The sequence below is a fragment of the Bombus vosnesenskii genome, unplaced genomic scaffold (genome assembly GCF_011952255.1).
Source record: "Bombus vosnesenskii isolate JDL3184/JDL3185 unplaced genomic scaffold, Bvos_JDL3184-5_v1.1 scf7180000013316, whole genome shotgun sequence".
Lineage (NCBI taxonomy): Eukaryota > Metazoa > Arthropoda > Insecta > Hymenoptera > Apidae > Bombus > Bombus vosnesenskii.
The window spans coordinates 1,925,345-1,952,768 of record NW_022882962.1 but is presented as its reverse complement, the minus strand read 5'-3'; the positions used below and the strand labels follow the sequence as shown (position 1 = coordinate 1,952,768).

Here is a 27,424-nt window from a genome sequence, read left to right as displayed (position 1 = left end):
GTTGGAAGGAAATTCTATCCCTGTGTCGTTAGTTCTTAAATTCATAGCCGTTGATTATAATTGAAATTCGCTTTGGAATATTTATTTCAGAGTAAAATGTTTGTTTACGCGAAATAAAGTATTTTTTGAAAATTGGATACTGTCAAACAGTTTTCAATAGAAGTGCTTGAAATTCTATGTTAGAGAACGTGCACGTGAAGTAGACACAGTGGAAAAAATACATGAATAGGTGATGTTCGAGCTTAGAGAGGATAAAATCCTGCTGGATCCGCGAAAGCTGAAGTATTTTACGCTTTGGATCCCTCGGTCACTCTGACATTCGATTTAGATTTTTCCAGCTAATAGTAATTTACTATCAACCAAATACAATATTATATTACATCCTGAAAATCGAACAACTTCGAACGTGTCCTATTTCGTCGTATCAGTTCAATTACATTAACACGTACTACACTTTTTATTAACATATTTTTTACCATAATATTAGGTGGTCCGAAAAGTTCCTTTCGTTTTACAGGGAAATAATAGACGCAGAATATTTTTTGTTTTATATTAGTTTATTGAATTATATACGAACATAATAATAGAAATATAACGAAATGGATCAATTCAATAAAACAATAGATGAACAACAATTTCTGTTTTACATCATCAGCCCATAAAACGAAAGAAACTTTTGGGACAACTTAATATCTACAAGTTGCTCTCTTCTGTAGTTCTCAGTTTATATCTCTTCCTATCGAAACTAACGAAATGTTACGTTCAAAAAAATAACAAAAGGGATCGCTCTGCCAGTAAAATTCGAGTAAATCGAGAACTTCGTAGGATCTATCGACAATAGCTTTTACTTCCATGAAAATATCAATCTTGCAGATAAACACGTGGTAGATCTTTGGGACTTTGTCATGCATGTGCCATTGACGAAAAGGATGAGATATTTGATCCTGAAAATTCCATTTCAAGAATCCTCGCCGATAAAGTGGACTAAGAATACGGAATAAGTGATATGCAACGAGTATCTTACGACGGGGATAAAAATCGAGTTTGATCCTCCGGATCTGTATACTTCGCCTCTTGGTCCTGGTCCAGCAGCACCGCTCAGACTATTTTCTGACTACGTAAGTCTAGACTATAAAGAGGTAATCGACGAAATATTCATACGGCTTTGTATCGACAAGTACAAACGGATGATTTCGATTTCAGAAACTTTTTACGTTATTAAATTATATATAATATGCATATTATACAGAACACTTTGAAATCTCATTATATCGTAACGAGGAAGGGATTATATCGATAAAAATTCAAAGGAATCTGTAAATGAATATAGAAGTTAAAAGTAATTTATTGACACAGCTCTGCCTTTTCTCAGTGTTCCGCAAACATCTGTTTTATTTTGCAATAATTTTTACGCGACTTGTACAAATGGTTAGAAAAAGTATCGGCACGCTACTGTATTTATTATATCCTTCACAGACTAATTAATTAGGCCAAAGAATATTAAATTTCACGCAATTTCGTAGTTGTTTCTATACGATTACAAAAATTTGATGCTATGGAAATGAAATATAGAAAAATATGAAATATGAGAAATATGAAAATGAACGCTTCGTTGAAAAATAAGGTTGCATATCGATACCGTTTGTAGCCTCTGTCCGCTACCATAATCACTGGCAAGCAAAATCATACGAACGTGACACCAGCCGCGAAAACATTTAGACTCGATCATCTTATAATTGAAGAAGGTATCGATATAACATGTTGCAAAAATTGCTACACGATTCTATGTAACATGATTTGATAAGCTTAGCATGGTTTCCAAAGGAGGGTCGACTGTAAAACAGTGCGAGAAGTAACAGCGTTAAGCGTATCTTGCAATCGCTAATTAAGTGATATCGAAGTCTCTCAAAATTCGAAATTGAAATGGACAAAACTTTGAAAGACATGAATAGCACGAAACATAGCGAGTAAGATGGGAACGAAGACGTGTTTAAAGAACAAACCCGGTCTTCGTAGCCGTTTACAACGCCAGGGGCCTGTTTGCCTGACTATGCGCCTTTAATGGAATGTCAACTTCCCGCCGTCGAAATCTTTTTGTGAACCGAAAACTGGCTTTCCTTCGGGTCTCGAATAATTATGGAAAATTCTCAGTACCACGAGAAACGAAATGTTTCGCCCGGATGCATCGTGGGTGCGGCTCGTCTTGCGTACCGCGGATCGATAAAGTGTCTGAATGAGACCGTCACCGGAAATAGCACGATGAAACATTGTTTACGCTTGGCAATTGTTTCACAGGTTGATCGATCGTTGGCAATTCGAAGAGCAGGATAATTAGCGCTTTAAATGGCGCGTAAATATCGTGAGAGTAATTTTCAAAAGTAAACTTATAATTTAGATAAATGCGTGTCGTAATTCGTATCGCGAGGTAAAGTACGAGCGACTTCGCTCATTGGAATACATTGTGTACCGCGTGAATTTCTCAGAATAAAAAATTATGAATAGTTTGCGTTATGTTTGTACGCGTAATACTTTTGATTTATCATCGTGTTCTATTAACTCGCCACTTGTCAACGAACAACGTAATCATTTTTTTCAAATGCGTCTTATTTTTTCATTCGACTTCACTGTGATACTTTTTAGCGATTCGTAAGAAATTTACCGGATCCAAACTCGTTGCAGCGGTTCCTTCAGCCGGATGAAAAATCGGGTAATTGCAGAAGTTATGGCGAAAGTAACGTGGAAGCAACGGCATAATCATACGCGCTGTGAATCGTATCAAAACTTTATTTATTAAACAGACTTATAAGTTCTCGTTATGAGACTCGCTTTGTATCGTTTCATAGGCAGCCACTCGTCGTTGGAACACGGAAAACGATCGAGTTTTTCGAGTAGAGCAGCAACCAATTAAAAAGTTCGTTACTCTGAACGAAGACGACACCGTGGCGGCCCCCGTCAACGAAAACTTTTCCCGGGAAAAGTAGGAGTTACTTTAGCGATGGCTGCCGGCTATGCGACAAATAACACCGACTATGTTCCCGCTCAACTGTTCTCGAGGACATAATTAATTGCTACACGCAAATACAAATTGCTCTGTTTCGTTTATTCCGTTTATCCTTCCCTTTATCAACCAGCTCATGCACTTAACGCAATTTTTCGCACGAACGACGCGTACCTTTTGCCAGAACATTTAGTTTATCGTACTTTCATAATGAAATCTTTAATTTCATAAGCGTTTTAAAAGTAGTTTATCTACGCGCTGACATTTTAAGAAGATTAAAATATGGTTGAAACTCGAGAAAAACTGCATGAAACATACGGGGTGTCTCAGGTTCTTTGCACGAGGTAGTAATAGCATATTCTACGAGTAAAGATAGGAAAAAAAAAAAGGAAGAAAATAAATAAAGTCGTTTTAAGCGCAGGCTTGTCAAGTTTCTTGAATGCGGTCGTACGTATTACGCGAGTCCTAGCTCATCCAGAGAATGTACCGCGTCTATCTCCAACCTTTTTCATCGGCCATCAGGCGCCAGATTTCAACGTACTATCACCGAAAAGCACTCGATGCTGTTCTCGCGAACCTCGGTGAATAGCTTTTTTGTCGAACTGATTTAATCATATCCGGCACAGCAGACAGGTTTATTGGTGTTAATAATACATACACGCTGGACATTACTTCCTACGTGTAAAGCTTGCAAGTTCACTTCTGGCACCTAGAAATATTAGCTACGTACATATCAAGACCGATATTTCCAAACCCCCCAAGTAAACAGAGTACGTGTTAAGTTATGAGCTTTTGAAATGGAAAAGGAAAATATTTATCGCGTCTCGGAATAGTTGTACGCAGTGGGAATAAAGGTTTTTCACAATAAATGTAACGTGATTTCCCATTTTCAATTTCACCTTACCCATGACTTGGCACGCGCGATACAAACTTGTTAACTCTATGGTGCACGTGTCAAGCCTGATAGGTTTATTACTCGTCTCTCCTCGGTTATTATTTTATCGGCCTTCGTGTGGAAAATAACCGTCAAAATGCAAAGATATATATTTTTTTATTAGTATTAACTGTTCAATACATTCGAGTAAAAGGGTGTAGTTAAAGCAATGCACATTTCGTATCATAAAACAAAACGACATAGGCCTCTCAGGCTCAACGTGTGTTCTATAAGATTAAATATGTTTTATCGACGTTATACTGTATCGAAATCTCGCAGGAAGCGACGCTCGTTTCGATCATTATACTTGCGCTCGAGCAGGTCGATGCAAAATTCCACGATGCCCACAGTAATTAACTGGAAGGTATTGAAAAAGTTAGAAGAGAAAGAGACAAACTACGGCCGGACACCATTGCTGACAAGAAGTTGAGTGGTTTCCGGTACAGGAAGGTGGCGGACATGAACGAAAGTAGAGCCGATAAGTTGGAGAATTCTGGAAACGAATTAATTTCCTGTGACGTTTCCTTTTTCAGTAAATTGTTCCTAGACTACTTCCGCTTGTTTCTCTGCGATTTGCAACCGTCATGACGAAGATAGACTGGAATTTAATTCTTAAATACTTTTCCTCTTGATGCTTATGTTTGTTCGCCATGTATATGTTTGAAAATGCATATTTAAATTTACGATCTCATAGGTGTCATAGATTTGCCTGAGGTCTGTAACGTAACGAGTATTTATAACTGTATTTATAACTCTACTCTTGGGGGGTCTGGAAATTCAAAGGCGAGATAACGTGTTTATAATTAATGTGATGACTATGCAGCATTTGGGTATAGATAATACAAACCTACGCTGCACCTTTACTCTAAGCGACCTAGTATATCGGTGCTACTTATTTATTTATTTATTTTATTGTTTCTAAATATTGCTGCCGAATGCGACTACTAAGTTGACTCTTTTCATTTGGAAAACAGGAAATAAAGATAGCGAAGTTAGGAGTTATACAAAAGATCGACAAAAGATTAAAAGATGATCTATAGCCAGAGAAAAGGATAAAAAGAAAGGAATAGGAGTTGAGAGCAGAAAGAGAAAAAAATTGAAGAGTCGTTTAAAGGAAGCTGAATGAGAAGGAAGGAAGAAAAAGAGAAAAGAGTAAATTAGAGGCAATGGAAATAAAAGAATTTACGAACTGATACAAAGGGGGTAGTCGGATGAAACGCTTGGCTAACATCAGAAAGTCATTAATGAATCTTTGACAATGTGAATCTTTAATGTTTTAAAACTGATTTCGAAAATCGGAAATTTTACATGTTTCCATTAATAACGTTTGTAGATAGTAGGTGTTAAAAATGGACACGTCGAAGCGACATTTATCAAACGTTTTTAAATGGAATAAGTTTTTAAATTTTTGTTCCGGCGATTTTGAACGCTGCGTATAGTCATTGAAATTTGTTTTATACGTGCCATGTTGGTTTACGGTATGTTGCAAATCCCGATCACGGTGGAAAAATTCGGTTTTGAAATATAAAGTCTGAAAAGGCTCGTAAACACGAATTGCGTGATTGCGAAACTAAAATTTGTTGGCGAAACAACTGGTAGACGTATTTGAAAAAAATGGTAGATATTTTTGAATTGGTCGTAGATCGGAATGAAACTGTTCTTCGTCGAAACAAACCTACGAAAACAAGCTGAGTTCGAATAGCAATGGATATCTGTAAAAGAGATGCTCGATTGAGAAATTGAATGGGAAAACAAGGCGATACGCGATAAATCGTGAAAATACGAAACTGAAACATTTATAAAAGATAAGAATTTATATTTTGCCATACCTGTATCCCATCTCCGCTTTAGATCAAAAGCTTCGATAAAAATTATTTGAACGATAAAGCGTTCTCTTTTGTTTCTGCATGATTTATGATCATCGATAATTTATTTCGCTTCATCCACCATATTGATCATTCCAAGTTTAATGTTCCACAAAACATCCTTTTTTTCTATTGCAATAGTGCAATGGTCTCGCAATTTATTGCAAGTATCCAGAATTGAATCAATTCTGTCTTCAACGATTTATCTATCGTAATTAATTTAAAAAATGGATATCATATAATAAACGAAAGAAATAAATATCGCATATTATCTATATACGATTCCGAATTTCGGCCAAGTACATAGCTAATTGTACAAAAAAATCCTCTTCATTTGACCATCAAACCTATGCGTTAAATGAACAGCCATCCCAACAACGTAAAAAGGCTGAAAACAAAAAAAGAACGAGCACGTTTTCAATGACTCAATACCCAGCGACTACAAAAACGATAGTTCTCGCCGGGATTTTACGGCACAGAACCCATTCAGCTTCAATCACCTCTCGGTGCAACAAAAATCTACGCTTTTTAAAACGCGAATCATTCAGTGTGCAGGTTATACGTATTTTAAAGTCGACCGGACCCCGCCACCCCGCCAATCTCTAAAGAACACCTTCCCTTCGCCAAATGGCATTCGAACGTTAATTCGATGCTAACGGACATCACGCTAACGATTAAACCAAACATGGTATAAATTTCATCAGGCTCGCACTACCGTTCGTAAACAACCATCGAATCGATACCGACACGTATCGATGATGTTTCAACAACTGCGCGAGAAATATCGGAAGATATCGTAACTTTCGGATTACTGATATCAATTTTCAATACGAATGTTTTCCGAGCAATAGCAAACCGATACAAACATCGAGTCAATATGTATAGTTGATACTTCATGGAAGTATCGATATCTCTGTTTATTACCTAACAAAATTATCGATACTTTATGTATTGGTTGTATTGGTATGCTTTACAACAGCGATTTCCAATTTTTTTCATCTCACGACACGCGTAATTTCCGTGGTACACCAAAAGGTATATCATATTTGGTTCAAGATGACACATTCACGCCGGATAGCTATTATTATTATTGTTTGACAATCCGTGAGGAAAAGAGGTCAGTGCTCTTAACTAAATAGTCAGATATTACATGTTTGAAAAATATTTGAGCCCCGATTGAAAATCATGGCTTGATAAAATCGCAAATACTCGAATTTGATATTTCAGGACGCTGATATTGATATGTGTCAGATATTGCCTCGAAAGTATGGATACTACAAAAACCTTTTCAATTGATTGACACTTCTGAACAGTAGCATATGATGCTGCACCGATAAAAGTTTTAATTACATCGCGTATTATCGAATTTTCGTCGTGAAAGAAATCGCCAATACATTAAAAAAAAAAAAAAAAAAAAAAAAAGAAGAAAAGAAGAAAATGAGAGACATATGGCTACAGGAAGAATAATTTGATAAGCTGTTCCGTATCCTACCTGATTATTGCTGCGCGCACGCTTCACTCATTTCGCGACTCTTTTATTTACTTTTCCCTCTTGTTCCTCCTGCTCCCTCTCTTTCTCTCCCCTTTTTTGCAATATCCACAAAACTCATAGACTTCCAATCTGTTTCAGTAATAACCAGAGTAAACGATCGGACGTGACGTCACTCGGTTCGAACGCCGGCAAGTCGAACGATTTGGAATTGTCGGTTTGCGTATATGTATGCCGAGTATTCTGACATGTAAAGCGGACAACAGTAGTCCAGTCCACGGCACGGCCATTACACGTTAATGTTGGACTTTGTTTGCCTTGAAAATTGATGCTCGCTATACCGGCCTCTGGTTCACCCTTTCGACCTCGTAACCACCGACTCTTGTTGCTTCTATCCTATTTTTTTCTCCTGCCTCCATCCCCGTATCCCTTCGCCGCATGTCTGTCGCGTTTTCCGCGCGCGAAACCGATACGTTTTATCAGGAATCGTTCGAATGTAAAATTCTCTGTCGTTTCATTTTGTATTTACGAGAGAGCGTGTTACCTTCAAACAGAGATATCATCCGCGAAATCTCGATGCTCGCTGTTTCGATCGATGTCAAGACCGATCTGACGCGTCGAAATTTTTTCGCCCTTATGTTTTAATGTAGCTTCCGATTGCAAATTATACTTCATTTTTAACGGAATGCGCGCAACGTTCCGTACACCGTGGCTACGTTATTTCCGAATTTTGTGGACTCGTAAATCTCGCTTACGTTCGTTCGGAGCGTGTCAAGAATTAACTTACATAAATACGGGGACTTATATTGGCTTGGCAACTAAGTGACTGCCAACCCTAATATCGCCTAATGACAAAATCCGCAATCACTTAGTTGCCAACCTAATATTTCCAGATAAAAGATTTAACACGTTGATTATCATATCGTGATGTTTTTTTTTAGGATAATCAAAATAGGATAAGTTTCACGGACTAAACAATTTTCAACGCGACGAATGACTTAGATAACATTGTCGGTGTAATGTTTGGCTAAAATTAGACGTTTCACGGTGTAGGAATCTATTGTTACAACAAAATATATAAAATTGGCGTGGCAGTCAATGTCTTTATCTATTAGGGATCAAGAAATACGTAATACGCGAGATCATAATACTATACATATTTCAACTTCTTTAACCTCCTAACCTACGATTTACGTTCGAGAATTTTGGGCCGAAAACGTAAACAAGCTATTATACAGGGTGGTTGGTAACTGGTGGTACAAGCGGAAAGGGGGTGATTCTACGCGAAAAAAGAAGTCGAAAATATAGAATCATCCCCTTTCCGCTTGTACCAGCAGTTACCAACCACCCTGTATATTATATTTGGCCCGATCATCGTACTGCGGGCTATGCCCGTAATATTTACGTTTGGTCCGATTATCTACTACAGGCTGTGCCCGTAATATATACGCTCGGCCCGATCATCGTACCACGGGCTATGCCCGTAGTTGTAGGTTAAGGGGTTAAATCTCGTGCAATTGAACAATCTAAACAGAAGAAACAGTGGCCAAAAATACTATTTGCAAAGGGATCCCTGAAATTACTTTTCACAGCCATTAGGTTAGAGAAACAGATCTGAATAACGTAAATCGATCGGAGAAAAATTACGAACGAAACGTTGCGTCAACAAATCTTTGGCCCTTAATGTGTCAAGCGACGATACGCAGAAATTGTGCAAGGTAAGATACTTCGTCATTTGCGAATTTTGGAATCGCGATGTTGCCTTTGCATCTTGGGTTTGCAACTCTCGCTGCTCGATCAATGTTCTGATTTTTATCCCGCGCAGTACTTTGACCTGATGTAATTTCGCTTAGCTACCCCGTCAGACTCGAAACGTTTTATAGGTGAACAGTAAAAGATTTTACAACAGAGCCGTGCGATAAGGAATCGGCTTGCGTTTAAATTTGCTTTGTCAGATTTATAGCGTACCGTATCTTCGTACTCTGCTAATTTAAATCTGCGCCGTGGTAGACGAATAACTGGAATCTTTCATAAAATTTAGCCATACCAGAGACTAGAGATCGATGATAAGTTACCAAAGCGACTTTACGACCGCATAGATAAAGTCAAAAGCGAGTAACCGCATACGTTATTGCACGATATATTTTCTCAGTTGTCGAACAGGTATTTGGTCTTTGTTACGCGCAAAACTCTAGACATATACGGGATTGGTCGTCGATAAGACGTATCGATCGTTACTATGAAAAATCGATAACTGGAAATCGAAAATTGTAGTAACACGTTTTTGATTTAACGCGTGGTATAAGTCTTCAAAGTAGAGAAATTCTTCGTGATAGCTAGGAAAGTACCATGTGTCCTACTTATGTATCTACGACGCAAATGTATTTATGTATAGTGAATTGTTAATGCATGAGATTACATTGTATTAGGTTGTCCGAAAAGTTTCTTTCGTTTTATAAGATGATAATAGACGAACGACAATTTCTTGTATTATTTTGTTGAATTAGATATGATCCATTTCGTTATATTTCTACTATCATGTTCATGTATAATTCAATAAATTAATATAAAACAAAAAATATTGTCCGTCTATTATTTCCTTATAAAACGAAAGAAACTTTTCGGGCAACCTAAAACATGAAAATTACAAACCAAGAAAAATGATTTTTCGAGAATGAGAAATCTCTGGCAAAATTATCGTGAAATACTCATAGAGGATTAAAATCTAGTTGGCCAATGTTCTACTTCTGTCATACTTGATCTCATTGTTCTAGCTATTGTATCAATGTAATATAAATACACATATAGAATCGACGCAACAAATATTAATATCGTATGTCACGTATTCTGGATAAAAATCAAAGCGTACTTATAACGTCGTATAATTCTACTTGAAACACTTACCGATCGTCGTCAGCACCGTGAGAGAATATAAAAAGGCTTTGGCGAAGTTCCACTCGTATTCCGGTATCCGTCTTTCTGTCACGGTATCACTAGTGGAACTTCCGACATATGTTCCGGCGTTCTGGGTCGCCATCATGTCTTCGGTGATCCTCTTCACCAGTTGATCCTGAAAACGTGCGATTTCCTGGGCAGCCAGCCTCGTCCAGTTCTCACGGTAAAGAATATTCAAACTCTCCGTAATTATCCATATGTTTTCCACCGTCTTCGCTCGTGCTTCGTGATTAACCTTAATAGCAAAAGAAAAGAAAAAATATCCTCGTTAAAATAATACAAATACGATTTGGCGAAAATATGTTTCAAGTACGTACGCGCTTACGCAACGTTGCAGATTTAAGGAAAGGAACAATCGCGTGGAAGGAAAATTTTCATTGGAATTTATCAGCGTCGAAGAATAACAGCGCATGATAGATATGGATAAAACGAAGAGAAACTGGAAATATCTTTTCCACCCAGAAGACTCTACGGAACGAGTATCACTTTAAAGAAGGAAGAAACTAGTTGGCGACGACCAATCGATAGAACTTCGTTGAAACGGAGCACCAACGCTAGAACGCACCGATAATTCGATTGATTCAGGTTCACTGAGGTCATCTCAGGTAGGAAAACGGGATTCTGATCAAAGATGCAACGATAAGTCGAAATTCGTTACCGTTTCGCTTAAGCGATAATTGGGGAAAAAATCAAATACCGTCATGCTTATTTGAAGCAGCGCGTCATCACCGATACTACACGCGAGCAACGTTAATGCAATGGCATTGATTCAAACGCGGATATAGTTCTTTTCAAAAGAAAGATCAATTGCTAATTGGATGATTTTTCGGTAAAGTCTTTTCGATTTTATCTTTACCGTTAACCACTCGATTTATTGCCTGTGTATTTTTCAATAAAAAATATTTTGTACAAAATAGTTGGATGGGCAAAAATTCCGATATCATGAAAAAATTTCTCTGAAATCTATAGAATGGAAAGCAACAAAATGGTTTCAAACGGTCGTAATAGCAAGTAATATAAGATTTATTTCGCTTTAATTTATGAAACATAGCTCGAGAGAAAGAGCGTTCGTTCGTAACAGCGTGAATCGTTACGTAGCAAGTGACAAATATTCAAGCCATGTGAACCGTAAAAATGCAACAATGAAAGGCAAAATGAAAAAAAAAAGAAAAAAGCGGGAGGAAAAAAAGGGAAGAAAAACCGCCGGGTGGAAATCAATAGTTGTGCACTCACTTGCTTTAGCCAAGCGGTGGTATTCCGTCTGGTAGGCTGATTCTCTGCTATTGTGGTAGCAAGTGTCCTTTGTTGTATCCCGGCATCGGTACCGCCCTCGATGGCAAGGAAGATGAAGCTACCCAGTAAAGTGTAAGCCACGAGGAGGGCACATATTCCAAGGTTTATAATACAACCTTTGAGAAAGGAGTGCTGGCTGGCCTTGTCCGGCACTCCGCCGAAGCAAAGGCACCTCACTTGTCTCGACGGATGTGTTTTCGAGCGGTCCGATGTGGACCTCTTCAAGGACGATGTATTGCCATTGTTCGCGGGCTTGAAGCCCTCGTAAGCTCTGTAATGTCTCGCGCTGTCCTTCTCCATTCTATTTTTTCCCTTCCTACCGGATCACCCAATTCTGTCCTCTGACTATCATTTGTCGAACTGTACCTTAGCACGGCCTGTCGTTCGCATTTGTCAGCTCAGGTCGCTGATAGAGGGAACCGATGGCGAGGAAGAGAAATAGGGAGATAAGAACGGCCTTCTAATCTTCTTCGAAATCCCTCGAGCTGACCTCGCGTGAGAGTCGTAACGTCACTCCTCCACGGTAAGAGTAAAACGATCGTCTCTCCTTTCTTATATTTGTGTTCGATACCAACTAGAGATCATCCGGTAGGTTGTCGGGCCGATTTTTTCTCCTAAAAATACGAACGACTCGGTGGGCATACTCGAGTCGGGCAATTTACTTGGAGGCGATCGAGTCATTGACATTGATCGTGGATAGCTTTCTCGACGATTTTCTGCGCGATCGTCTGCGCGATCTCCGCGAATCCATTCCTTTTAACGGTATCGCGTAAATAAAAGTCGTCGAAGTGTCGGATTCTTCGTTGCGAACGAGTCGCGGTTCGAAACACTCCATTGGGCACGCGGTACGGTAGAACGCTGTGAACGACTCGCGCTGAAATGTTTATGACAGAAACGTTTAAACCAGGCTCGAAAGTTGCTGCTTTCGAAATAAAAGGACAGTCGTGACGGGATAACGGGATACTCCGATTACGGTCACCGCCAATTTTTATTATCCTCTTAGAAAATGGTCGTTCGACGGAAGCAGATCACGAAGGGATTTCGTAGGATCCGAGGGAACGTTCGATCGTATGCGAACCGGGCACTCCCGTCATTTTTCTAGAGGACGGCTGTCCTGACTGGAACGCGGCCCGGAATTCTATGGACAAAATCGATGTTTGAGATATTTTCTGGGATATTAGTTCTACCTCGGGATGAGGCTCTCTATCGAGAACGAAATCGAAAGGCTCGATCCTCGTTTTCGGGGATATTGCCCTCTTAAGGTACGCATACGTTTAAGAGATATTTATGGGTGCCGGTGCAATAACGTCGAACTCGATCTTATTAAAGAATCCGCCGACGTTATGCAACGCATAATTCTGCTTTACGAGCCTTAAGAGCGTTGTTCAATTTCAACATCTTGCCATCGGTTAGGCGATGTTTTACCGTGCTTGCCTGCAATTTGCGATTATCCTTTGCGACCAATTTTTCCTTCGGTGGTCCCTTCTGTCTTTGATACGTCGTTAAACAATTTCAATTTTGAAACTCTCTCGTTCGAGTCTCGTGGAGAAGAGGCGATGTTCGTACAGTATCGAGTTGTCTCTCGACGACGCGCGTACCAATCGATTAAATCCGATCCGGTGTCACGAACGGAAACCACGACACTGTGACACACGTAGGAGCACTTCCCCTACACGACGACGACGACGACGACGGCGACGCCTTTTTCTCTGTTAGCGGTAAAATGGAAACTTAAATAACGGCGTAGAGTGAATTCCAAGAGTGTCTGCATGAGTCACTTAAACTTTTCTTCGTACCGGTTGAATGTAAAGCTATCAGTTCCTGCTTTTCCCATTCTCTCTCTTCTCTCGCTCTCTCGTTTCTCGCTCTTCTTCGCTCTCGTCCGCGAAGAAAAGATGGAAAAGAGGAAACGTAGCCGCAAGTAGAGTCGCGAGATGCAGACGGAAACGCAACCGGCAAGCAAGTGGATGACAACTTCAAGGCTTCATTCTGACAAACAAGATCTCCGGAATAAGTATTCTCGATGCATTTCGCGACTGCGTGGTCCTGCGTTTCGCACGAATCTTTCACGATGCGCGTCGTTATAGTTTATCATCCTCGTTGCATTTATTTATTTCTTGCTTCCTCCTTTTTCCTTCTAGTCTCGTTCGTCCGGTCGTAGCTCGTCGATTTAACGCATCGTCGGCTCACGTGCAGGAGCAAAACTCACCGCGAAAAGCCGCTTAACTCGGTCACACTCGATCCGCTAATTTGCTCGTGTCCTGTACGCCGTGCCATCCTCGTGTATTCATTCCAGAGCCTGGCGAATAAATCAGCGGACCGCGACGCGCGAACCTGGCGACGTTTTCCTCTCGCACGATCGAGGTAATCTGCAAACAAAAGCAAGAAGGTTGAATTCGTTGAATGGATTTTATACTTGCTTTTCTTTGTTCTGCAGCAGAGTGCCGTTAAAACGCTTAATGTTTCAATATACGAGTCGTCTACATCTATGTTGACCGACCCCATAAATTAAAACGCATAGAAGAATGAAAATCGAAAATATTATCTTTTAATTCTTCCTTAGAATTTACGATTATTCGTGTTATCTCCTTGAATAAATTTATAAAAATAACCATGAATAATAATTCCGTATCTGGATAATGCGAAAATGGATAAACCCTATAATAAGCGTAGTTGATCAGTTTGGCTTCTAAGAGGCTTTTATCGAGAAACGAAACTAAATGATAAAATTACAAATCAATAAATACATTAAATATATTTCCGTATGGATTACGTTTCCTTTCAATAGCGTATATTTTCGTCGTAGAAAGAGACGCGCGTACGCAACTATCAGCGATAAAGCCGTGATTCTGTCGATTATTAATATCACGATTTTATTATTCGCCTTTATTCAAAATGTTGTTGCTGCGATCCTCGCTGCGATCGTCGAAGAATTTCGATAGCTCTGTGTTACGACGATATTAAAAATACCACGGAAGCGTTCCTAGATTTCAACAGTGACGCCAGAACCGTCGCTATACATTTCTGTATAAGGTACAAAATCTTCCGTGGAATCTTCGAATTTAAATATCACTGAACATCGAGTCGCTCACAGATCCTGAATCACGCGTGGATATCAAGAACTCCAAGGGCTTTAAACCGGTTGATCTTGCGATGCATTTATGGATGTCGAAGCCTGGAGAAATCGCGCTATACCCGTCACGGTTTCCGTTTAAGACGAATCGACTTTTCCTCTCCCTTGATTCACCATGCCGGCCGTACTTCCCTCCATTTTTATCTGGCAACCTTCCTACGCTTTCTTTTGTACGATCTCGCGAGTTCTGTATTAGTGGATTTGAGGATGATCATCGATTATGGTCCCTCCGCTGGAAGGTTCTCCGGTAACCGAAGGAGGCACACGAGGCAACAGAAATTCCAAAGAACTCCTCCACGATTTCCCAAAGGGCCTGCCTCGATAATTCAACGTCCGGCGTCCACCTCGAATTCAACTGTCTTCTCCGGTATATCGAACCCATTGTGGCTAGTGTTGGATCTCTGATTCTTCCCGAAATGTGATACGGCCGGTACAGCCGTCAAAAAAGAAAAAAAAAAAAGATACAGTCTATGAAGTTACGTTGCACCGATCTTTAGCAGTTTCCCTTTATCTACTACCTTCGTTTTTATCTAATTGGAGGAAGTACGAAGCTGATTTGTCAGACGTTACATTCCGTTGGAAAACGATGAAAAATTATTCGTCATTTTCGCGATAAAAATCACTGGTAATCTCGTTGATATTAATCTCGATACAATCTCTTGAATTAATCTCTATCGAGAAGCGATGGAACGAACTTAACGAATCGATGAGCGAACGCCACTTGAAATCAGGAATAACAGCTTTGGGAAATTAATGCAGATTATTGGAAAACCAATTTCAAAGACAAATTTTATAAACCTAATAAGAGGCGAATGCTAAAAATTATGTATTTCTCTAAAATATATATTACAGGATGTATCGAAATGCTTAGTAAATATCAGGTAAAATTTGTTACTTAGTATACAAATACAGTCTATTCATAGATACGGTCAAATATAAAAATCTAAGTTCGCAACAAAAAAAAGGTTAAAAAGTAATTTTACCTCGTAAGCAAATGGATCGACGACGAGTAAAAAGATTCTTCGACTTTTCGATTTTCCTATCGCGATCGTTTAAGGGAGAGATTCGAGCTAGTTAGTAGTAGTAATGTTATTCCCTCGATTCCTCTGTGCTTTCGACGCGCGTGGGCCGAACCTTTCAAAATTCGATACCAGCGATAAAACCTGTTTCGCTGGTTTTCTTCTGAAAACCTCGGTTTTTGAAAATCCCGATACCCGTAGAGAAAGGTTTCCAAGGATTTAGCGTTCGCCAGGCTTCTTTTCTACTCGGCACCTGGAAACCAATGTAGTTCACAACCGAGCATTCGCAGACACGCGCAGCCGTATTTGAACAGGAAAATTGGCCGCATCCAGTTACCGATTCGCGTTCCGAGCAAACAAACGACCACAAACACATCGAAACCCGATCCCGCAAACATAAAAGAAGAGACAATGAATTTGAACTCGTCGGATACTAACTCGATGCTAATTTATAGTCTGTCCTGATCGATGTTCTCGATCTTGCTTTTTACAGGCGGAGAAACGGTCTGCCTTGAGAACAAACTATCGAAGCAGACTCGCGATCGTAAATCGGCCCCCGCGACGGCGCTTCCATGGATCCTCACCTTTTCCACTTCCGTTCCGATTTCCAACCCGTTCCACACCTATTCTCTCGCTTTTCTCTTCGTTTTCTGCCTTTACAGCCCGTTTACGAACATCCTTGTGTATCCTCGTAAACGAGCGATAGTTTCTTGCCCTTTTCCTTCCTCCTTCCTTTATTGCGAACGATCGAAGACGACTCGTTCCAATTTTATGGTTTATCGCGGCTCAGGACCTAGTCGAACCACGGCCAAACGATTCAGGGTTATTTACATTGATTTATGGGATTCGTAACACCTATTACAAAGCTTTAACCCCTGAACGTGCAATTTTTGTCGACCAAATCGGTGCACGATTTTTATTTCGCCAGAGTTATTTCTCGGCTATATAATAATTACGTCGTGGACATTTGTGCGAATACATATTTTTCTCAATATAATCGAGAAACTACAACTTCGATAAAAGAATTATTTTGTTCGTTAAACGTTATAAAAGTTACTGTACTTTGAATATATATTTTTGCATATTACGCGCATTCTATGGATTTTTACATCTACAAATTTTTCACAAGCGAGTAAAACTCCGCAATTCGACTAATGATATCTACATCGTTTCGTCGTTCTAACGATGCACCTTGCGTTCTTCGCACAGTTAGATGCAAAATACGACGTGGAACGTTGTTCACATGGAAATAATATAATACATTTCTCGACGTTAACATCTATTTTTGTCAAAGCACGTACTTATCAATTTTTTGTAACTTCGTTCGATATTCATCTTGCTGGCGAAATTTCTAAATTCCTCGCCCTTGTTCTTAGATCTCCGGATGTTCTTTCAGACAACTTACGTAACAAGGATAGCTATCCTTGGCATTCGCTTCGACATTTTGTTAACACTGCCTCTCTCTCGTACGCAAAGCGATCCCAGCATACTTTCCTAACTTCCTAAATTGGAGCGCACCTCCGAACACCTCCGCTTCCTTCGCCAACAGTCGAGTATTCGTCTTTCGACGCGACGAATGCCACGACGTACCGACCTTAAAATTGCACGTCGGCTGCGTTTTACCTTCGAGAGCTTCCACCATCGGAGATTGCGCCGCAGCTGGCTCGTACATTAGCATTTATAACCAATTTCCAGCGAGAATCGGGAGATAACTGGCTCAGAGTGTCGAGTGCACCGACCGACCAGTTCATCGTTGAGAATCATGGCCGTGTGACTTTATGGGGGTTGGCGTCGTTCGCGGAAACGGAAAGGGAACCGGCGGTGACCGCGCGTGCAAAAGAAAAACGAAAGGTGGAAAGAAAGGTGAAAGGCACGGAAAGGGGAAGACGGCATAGCTGGTAGACGATAGAAGGGAAGCAAGAAGGGTGAAATGCAATTTCTCCGTTCGGCGCTTCTACGCTGGCGGGAGAACCACCTGTGCTCGTCTCAGCGACTTTTAAATTCGTACCATTGTCGGTTCTATTTGCTGAAAAATGTTTATTCAATTCCGTTTACCGTCACTGCAAGATATTTACCCGGTCGCTTTTGCTCGAATAGCCGCGTCGCACCACTACAAGCAATGGGAATTGGATGAGGCTGAGATGCGAGGTGGATGCTGGTGGCTTCGGGGGTGGTGAACACAGATAGAGGATGACAGAGAGCCGAGAGAGAAAGAGAGGTAATTTCTCGCTAAGCAAAGTGGAGCAAATTTTCTAGCAAATAGAGCAACGCCAGGTAAGTGTCAAAATAACTTTGGTTTATGAGCACGCGATACGACTTTTTAAACCCCTATCTGCTGACTATACCGAATTCGATATCCGGCTGGCTGCCAGTCTTCCCTCTATCTATTTTTATTGTGATAAACTTACGACAGCATCGTATCCGAAATATCATTCTCTATCGATAGGAGAGAATAGGAAAATTTCTTTTGATTAAATTTAAAAACGACTGAGAATATTTTATTAAACGTGGAAAGATTCGAAGGAAAAAATTGTTAATTTTAATAAAATATCGCGTGCTAAAAAAACTAAATCAATTAAAGAATGAATAAATTTCTCGGTTATCTGGACTCGTGTGAAATAAACATTTATGCGAATCAATAAATTATAGATGTGATAAATTCGTAGTAGCCTTCGATGTTCCGCTTCCATACGATAAAACGAAAATGGAGTAATATTAGCTTTTGTCTCGATTTCCCTTCAAATTTGTACGATTTCGTACAGCGACCAACGAAATCACAGTCGGCGATGGAAAATTTATGGCAGTGGCAATACAGGCATTCGAAAATTTCATTAAGCTGGCACCGTCATGATATTCAAACTAGTCGGGATCAATGGAAAATAGGGTATACACATGGTGATACAACGTGGCCCGTTTTGAATTTAAAGCACTTATTGTGTTTCATAAGATTTTCTCCGAATTATTTCCATATTTCCTGCTTCAACGCTTTTGTTAAACCGTTTTTCGTCGATGACGTTAATACGATTGTTTCGAATCTAATCATTAAAAATCTATTAAAATACGCTGTCGACCATAATTACGGTGCCCGTTGATGGTACAAATTGAATGTTTTCTACTACTTTTATTTTTTACTTATTTTAATATTTTACGGTTTTGTTCGCATCATATCTGCTCTTGATATGCAATACCAAAAAAAAAAGTAAAATTCATTGAAATTTTCCAGCAAATGTAACGTAGTAGGTGTTTTAATATTTAAGATTATTTAAGGTTTTAATAAATAAGGCGTTTAGAAACTAGATAATGTACGGTTGTGATAAGAAAATGAGTTTCAAACAAAACGACCGATTTTTCAGTTGTTATCGACGATGCTTGCAGCTGTGACAATCTGAAAGACTACGATCTTTAATCAAGATTCTCGAACTAATTAGGGCCGCGTCGCGTCGTCGCCTGTTCATTGGCAATTGCCGTGTTATAATCTTGCTCGTAGAGCTAACGACATCAGCACGTGAGCTACAGTCCTTGAATGTAGATGCATGATGCTGAGGTGTCGTTAATTACGGGAATTCTACAATTCAAATTAGCGACATACAGCCTGCCTTTCGACGAGGCGCATTATGCATCCGCCCAGAGAAAAAGAACAGATTATCTAAAAAGCGAAAATGATAAATCCCTTTAAACAAAATGAAATTAAGTTAAAATAAATTAAAGTTAAATCAATTGAATGTAATGTAAAAATATCTACTAACAATCTTTAAGAACACATCGATAAAAACTTCAACAAAAGAGCAGAATATCTAAACCGTGAAAGAAAGAAATATTTTTAAACAAAGGTAAACTACCGATCAAATGTAATTTAAATTCCTACGAATATTGATAAAGAACGCTTCGACGATTGCTTCGGCGAAGGAACAGATTATCTAAAAAATGTAAAGAATTAATTTCTCTAAATAAAATTAAATTACCGATTAAACGTAATACAAATTTCTGATAGTAATAATTACAAAGAACATTCCGACTTCGATAAGTACGCTTCGCTGAGAGAACAATTAAGAGAAAGAACAAATCTCTTTAAGCAGAATTAAATTACTCGTTAAAACGTAAATTTAAAAAATATTAAATAAATTTCTACGAATGATTGTTAAGAACGCTCCAACAGGAACGGAATTTTGGGTCGATCAAGAGTCGTCGGATGTACCCAGTTCGATTGATAAACCAAGCCCAAACGAGTCGTTACTCGAAGTACTTGCATTTGTAACCTTTTTACGAAAGTCCATTCGGTTAACCTCAGAGGCATTCGAACAAGAACTGAACGTGATGAAACATCGTTAGACGTCGACTGGGAAAGGAACGACAAAAAACTATCGCACTTGGACAAATAACGACGATACATTCCTCGCAGCTGTTTGCCAAACTTTATCACCATCGTTTCGGTGCACACGAGCGCATCGATATTTCCGCACGTACACCGTACCGTGCATTTACACGTGTGCGAAAGCCATAAGCAGGTGGAACAACCTCGAGAAAAAGTGTCGCAACTTGCAGACAATTTCTGTTGTTTCACGTAGCCGTTCCTCTGTTTTCAAGCTTCTAAACGGCGGACACAACCGCGTATGAAATAAAAGGAGACAGAGACAGTTGGGTTATTCGGAAGAACCGAGAACTACGAACAATGTAGCGTTAGGTAAGTGGTATTGATCCATTATTGTGTTCGCGACCACGGATCTTCGTGCTCTCGGCCAGAACACGGTTTTCTGTGAATTTCGAAGCGAGGTTTCAGGCCAACTTCAACTACAATGCGAAGTGGAATACTTGCGTTATACTTGGCGGAATATTTGCAAGCGTGTAGGTAATAGATACTCGACAAAAATATCCTCGAATATGACAAAAATAAATCGAGATACGGAAATATGGTTTTCAGGCACGAGAAACTTGTTCAAGCAAATGATTTTATATAAAATATTGTAGACGTATTTTATTTTCTTCTTTAAAATCGGAGGAAAACGAGACGATTCAGGAGGAAAGTGCGTTACGCGTTGAATCTTTATATAAACGCGTGCGTAATAATTCCAGGTTACGAGAACGATAATTTGCACTCCGTTACGTGAAAATTGATATTTACGTTCGCGGTAATCCAGATTTCTTGCTCTATTCGTAATCTCTCGGATAAAATAACAGGACCTACGTGGATGTCGAAAACACAAAATAAGGGGGCAATAGAGTAAGAATTATTATGTTTCTTAGTTTTTATTCGTCATTACGATGTGCAAAAAAAGTCTGGAGGTAAAATGAATTCAGAGATTGCAGAAGAAAATAAATCCTTTAAAAATTTGTCGAAAGAACAAAAGATGGGATGCTCTTCGGTTAAAATGAAAAGGACAATGACGCGACATTCAGGAAACGGCATAAAGAAAAGCAGAAAAGAGCAAAGATAATAGAAGCGGAGATAACAACATGGCATACAAGATGGTTGCGGAGCGTGAAAAAAAAAAAAAAATAATCTACGACTTATGACATTCTTTCAAAATGGTGTGCTTGCTTTCTCGTACACAACCTGGTGAATATGGGCACAACGAACCGATGTGTAACGCTGCAAAATGGAACAAGGTTGAAATTTGTGTTCCGAGATGAAATTCCCTTCTGTATGTAACCAACGATACTTGCGAAGGCGTATCCGTTCGGGAGAGTCCTTTCTCGATTTAGCTTGTTAGAGAATGCGGTTACGCGATGGCATCAGACGAGAGCGTATGCTCGTATTTTCCAAAATTAGCGATGCAAGGAAGCTTACTTCGTCCTGAAAACTCGTTCCAATTTTTTCCGGATTCCTGTCTGGTTAAGATTCTCGTCAGCTCTCGACGAACAGACGTACCTATGTACAATTCCGTTCAAACTGATAAATATCGATTTGTATTGAATTTATGAGGAATTTATGTGGAATTTATGAAATTCTTTGGAATGTTGTAAAAATGTACAACTTTTTTCAACGAAATATTGTTCCTTGCCTCTGTAGTAATATATTTCCTTTCTTTTTTTGCATCTATAACATCTACAGTCCAATACCATAATATTAATAAACAAATACTAAATTGATAGGATAAAATGCAAAATAGAAGATAATAAACGAAAGAGGACGATTGATTTTGTGAACGCGAAAACGTGATTGTTTATCAGTACAAAAAATGAATTAAAAATGATTGCATGGCTGTGTCTTGCGCAATGGTTTGACGTCTGAATATTTGCGGTAAATTTTCTAACTTGAATATTTTGTAAAACGAAGTTAATCGTATTGCGTGAGATTCTTTTATACCGCATCGAAAAAGGAAGGTAATTTGCCTCATTTTCAAGAATTGCGATACGTATGTGAAGCTTATGAAAAGAAGTTGTACATGGTATAGATTAGAGGGGCAGCGTAAATGTAAACCGGCGCGTGTGTGTAGTACCAGACTAATTAGAAGTTAATTGCCGGTATAAATGTTATACTATTTACCATCGGCGCGCTACATTACACACGGATGTTACGTTGTAGCATGTAAACGTGATATTATTGGCCGACCGCTCGTCGATGTCACATTAATGCGCGCTGGATCTTGTCAAGCGACAGTGACTATCGCTATTAGTTCTATTACAAAGAGTTGCCAAACCACGTCAGTTTATCGTGTGCGTTACCTCTATTCGTATCGACACATAATCGGTAACTGAATTTTGTTGATAAACGTTTCAGCAGATTATTTGAGTACTCGACAGTCTACAGTCGAAACCACTTAACACGTGGCTGATTTCATAATGTATAGCGACATTCTAAAGGCTACTGATCCGAAGGTATTAATGTATTTGGATTATAATTCTATTTCCCGCTTAATTCCATATGAATAGAAATAATTCTATCAATTTTTCATCAAAAATATTATTATGATTTTCTATTGCCCCTTTGTATTCAGAAACTTTTCTATCTTTGATTTGAAAAGATAATATTGCACGTACCATCGTGAATAAACTGCGGATTTTTATGTATTTATAGAAGATTTGAAATATGAAGACAGATAATACGAAGACATATATAGGGTATCCAAAATAATATTGATTAGTGGTTAAACTGTTTGGTTAATGTTAAGTTTCTAAAAGTTTACTTGCGCTATAAAGTATAATAGAATTGTAGTTTATCATAGTTATCGGTGTGATAGACCAAATTAATATGTTTAGATTCAGTATAAATAGGTATCTACAGGTCAACAGAAGATGATTGATTCGTATTCTAATCGTTGCTAGAGAGCGGATATACAGGGTGGTTGGTAACTGGTGGTACATAAAATTTTTTTTAATTTCTTTTTCTTTCTTTTTTTTTTTAATTTTTCCATCGAGACAACGATCTACAGTGAGATTCGTTATAACGAGACGTGATAAAGTGCACGCGTACCGAGCGAAAATTCAAAGCCGATTTTCTCGAAAACAAAGCCTCAAACGAAAAATTTTTATTCTATATTTTCGACTTCTTTTTTCGCGTAGAATCACCGCTTGTACCACCAGTTACCAACCACCCTGTATAATATAGCAATCAATTACCAGGTATAAAGTAGGAATGGTGGAAAAAATAGGCAAAAAAAGCTGAATCCCGTGTAATTCGCAAGGAAAATAGTCATGTTGAAGTAACTACTTCAAGAAAAACTCTACATCTTTATTTATATATTAATCCGTGACCTGGAGACTGCTATTACGCAGAAATATTCTAAATAAGGAAAGGTGCATATTATTGTACCCTTGAATATACATTATGTTTTGGATTGCAAGGTCTAGGAAGGAAGGAACTAATAAACAGATTTCTATTTATGTTCCTTGTAGTCTCTAGCCAAAGCTATGAGCTTAACTTTTTTGGTAATGTCCTTTTGCTATAAATATATGAACGTGTTCCCTATCATTCCATTGTCTAGTAACACTAAGAGAGTAAGGATCTGAATCAGCATATAACTTAAACATTATACTTATACTTATACCTTTAATTATTTCAATATACTTTTCTATTACAAATTCATCCACTCGTTCTTCAATCAGACAACCTCAACAAGTCAAAACACCGAAGATGTTATCTACCTATAAAATATCCAAAGTATAGTGCTTCCTGTAATAGTCGATAGATAAAACATCTTCTAATTGGGTTCCATTTTCCTAATTACTATATTCACAAAAATATGAATTTGCACGGAAATGCGCAGTCTTGTTACGAATCTGGTGAAACTTCCAAGATTAGGACACTATCGAGTTTCCTAACTCCGCAATTTCGATAACGAAAACGACCGGAGATATTAAACAAGATTGGAATCCGATCATTCGATCTGCATCGTTGTAACGAACAACAACAAAAGAGGGAACGCGTTCCGTGGCAGGTTTTTCCATTTAAGTGGTATTTCCCGTTTATGGGGCGGGCAAATCGGCCCGGTAATTTCTGATGTAAACGCTACGCGGCGTTTACTATAAACGGAGAGAGAGTGTTATTGGACGGCGGGAGTCTCGGTCGGTGGCCACAATTGGTCGAATCCCGGCCGCTCGCGAAGAGTCGGCAATTCGGTTCAGTTTATTAGCAGGCTATGCTCAATTATCGTCGGTATGACAATAATTTGCTCTCGTTTGCAGAGGACCCCTGGCCGTGCAAACCTGCCGAATCAGCCGGTGGAATTAACCGAATGAATTCGAATTGTCCGGCACGTGGATCGATTCGTCGTCTCTCAGAGCTCCGTTGCTCATATTATTCTAGATGCAACGTCGAAATTGACCTACGTCCATGCGTTCGCTTGTGTCGCTGCAGGCCTCCTTCATTAGCGGAAGTAAGCCGAATTACGTGCTCCGGATTGCGTTTGAAGCCGCGCGCCACCAGGTCCAGGCTCGTTACGACGCCACCACCGAGAAATTCGTTAATTCGGCATTACAAAACGGAAATTAATTAGATTTTCCTATATAACGGGAGAATCGCTGCGCGGTAACACAGACGCTCGGGAAACGCTGACGATAGACCCGGCTGAATCGGATTCTGTTTATAGCTGGCGCTGTTGTTAACGCCGATTCAAGCCGCAGTTTGAATAACGCCATTAAGTATATCGAATATTCTAATTGCACTCCTATTAGAATTGTACACGCACGGATTAGAGTCGTGGTTAAACAAGGAGCACGGTCAAAAAGAAGGAAACATGGTACGAATCGTGGAAATCTATTGGAAATCCTATTCAGACTCGTGATTAAATAAGAAAGCTTGTTATTTTCACGAAATATAAAACGTGAGAATCACATCGACCCCGTTTTAGTTTCAATAATAAATATTATACCGATGAACTATTTAGACCGTGGATTTTTATTCGTTCGTGAAAAATGTAAAATCACAAAAATGTATATTTTTTATGTATAAACATAAAAAATATTTAATGCGAAGTATTTTCTAGAAAGTATAAAATCCACGTAATGTGTAAAAACATAAAAAAAAAAAATATTCAGAGTTAGGTAGGTGCTTGTTATTGATATTTAATGGGCGAGATAAATGTTTACGTAGACCAAGTTTTCTTAGTTATGTTAATACAAGCACGAACTTGCATAAAAATCCCCGATGTAATAATAATAACTATCGTACCAATGAACTATTTATACAGGCTGTTTCAGCTGTTCGAATTTCATCGAAATGATCTGCCATACTAGTCGACTAAATATCGAATGAGAAAAATGCTGTTATTGAAGAATATACGAAGAATCGAATCTCAATGAAATTATTCTAAATCGGAGATTTCATATTCCACGATTATAGCGTATGTATTACAACATCGGAACATTGATTTCGTTCTCGGAAACGATGTTCCAAAGATGTCGTTCAAGCTGCGATATCCGTAATCGTAGATAATGACGTATTTTACCCCTCGCAATTCGAAGCGTACGATTCGCGATTTTCTTCGCTCTTAACGTCTATACGATAGGTGGGAACGATTTCGAAATATCTCGAAACTTTATCGAAGCTTTTCTGTTCACTCGAAGCGCGAAAAGCGCTGTACGAGACACTTGAACGATTTCACCCGCTGTGAAACTTTCATTTTGTCGTTCCACCGACGGAAAGTACCGCAAAAGCAGAGAAAAAACCGAATTGGCGAAAGAAGAGGGAACAGGAAAGTTTCATCGAAGGAACAGAGAAGCAGAGAAATTACCAGCGAATGGCGAATTGTTTTTAGAACAATCCTTAAAACGGCTTGTTAAAACGGTAATTCTTATTTAACAATTCTTTTTATTTGTACATATTTATTATTTTGGCTTTTCTTTTCTATCGCAGTAATATCGCCGAGATCATAATCGGGAAAGAAATGAATTTGTACCTATTAATATCGTTCTCCATTGCTTGTTGAGATAAAATGCGATGAAAGAAAGCTCATTATTACTTACTCAACGATATTATACTCTTACACTTTAATGTCAACGAGCCGAATGTCGAGGAAAATGTAATTTCAATTCACTCGCTTAAGAAAGAGATTGACTTTTCATTATAGGCAACTGGCCAATTGTAAAATCATAATTCTACCCTTTCTCTTAACAAGCTCTGTTCTACTTCGAAAGGAATTATACACAAATATTACAATTTTACATAGAAATACTTTCTAAGATGTGTCCAGAGGATTAAGAGATTTCATTCCTTTCAACGCTTTTCGCTGCGACAAATAACGCCGAGGAACAATAAACCATCAGATTCGTGTAAAAATAGAAACGTAAACGTGCGCACATAAATTCGGTGAAAATCCTAGCTACGTTCCGAGCAAGGTTCCTTACGAAGTAGAAATTTTATCCAGAGAACCAACATTTCAAATATCCTTCCTATCGTTTTTCTTTCCATCGAGCGTTTCACGTTCGAGAAAATCAATGGACGCGTCTTCTATAATTTCGAAAATAAAGAAACCCGACGATCTCGCAGAGAAGAGAGGCAACTTCTACCAAACTAGTGACGTGAATTTCTTCTTATTCAAGGTATTTGAACATAATCCTACCCGGTGGATCGATTCTCTCCGTCGTCCGTAGAAAAAGCGTTTGATCAGGAATTCAGAGGACGCGATGAAGTTTTCACGGAATAACCAGATAGAGATGTATATTTACTGATATTCGACGAAAAATTTATAGAAACGAGCGTCCCTGTTGCCTGTAAAACTTCGTTTTCAACTTTTCCCACGTATCGTCAGCTACTTGGCCTGTTATTGCGATTTCAAACGATTCCGCGTGTTCGGAGTTACAAAAATATTTATTGCATTACCGCGTAAACCGAGTCAACAGCCGTGAAACCAGGACCGTGCATCGACGTGAACGTGTAGGTGGTGAACTGGCGTGTTAAAGCCAGCTCAGCTACTGAATTAATATTTCCTGACACACATATATCTTCCAAACCACTTTTGCAGAATATTTTATAACGTTAAACTTGCCACACATGGATCATAACAGTCAGAATTTAATCGATGATGTTTCATTAGATTCGCATATTGACTGTCATGGTTATCATCGGTAGCCTAAATTTATTATTACTAAATTTTCTGCAGCGATCAAAGTGAAATAAACTTCATGAACCTGATAATTCTCAACGATACGAATGACCGACAATGGATCGCAAAAATATCCGTACTCTTGTCGAAAAACGCTTTTAGGTTTATACCGTAATGAATTGTTGAATGAAAATTAACGCTGTAATGAGACGCGACTGCTATAATTACGTTGGCAAAATTTGAACTCGATCTGAAAGT

The 27,424-nt window shown here is 38.9% G+C and overlaps 1 protein-coding gene across 8 annotated transcripts in view; it reads right to left on the bottom strand.

The window, feature by feature from the left end:
- Positions 1-27,424, bottom strand: part of LOC117235442 (TWiK family of potassium channels protein 7-like) — a 290,562-nt gene that overhangs the window by 47,564 nt on the left and 215,574 nt on the right. For all 8 annotated transcript variants that reach the window (XM_033497463.1, XM_033497461.1, XM_033497467.1 and 5 more), the window contains 2 exons: positions 11,475-13,903; positions 10,191-10,476 (listed from right to left, as the gene is read on the bottom strand). In XM_033497463.1, coding sequence (XP_033353354.1) covers positions 10,191-10,476; positions 11,475-11,834 — 646 coding nt within the window. In that variant the 5' untranslated portion in view covers positions 11,835-13,903. The remainder of the gene's footprint in view (positions 1-10,190; positions 10,477-11,474; positions 13,904-27,424) is intronic.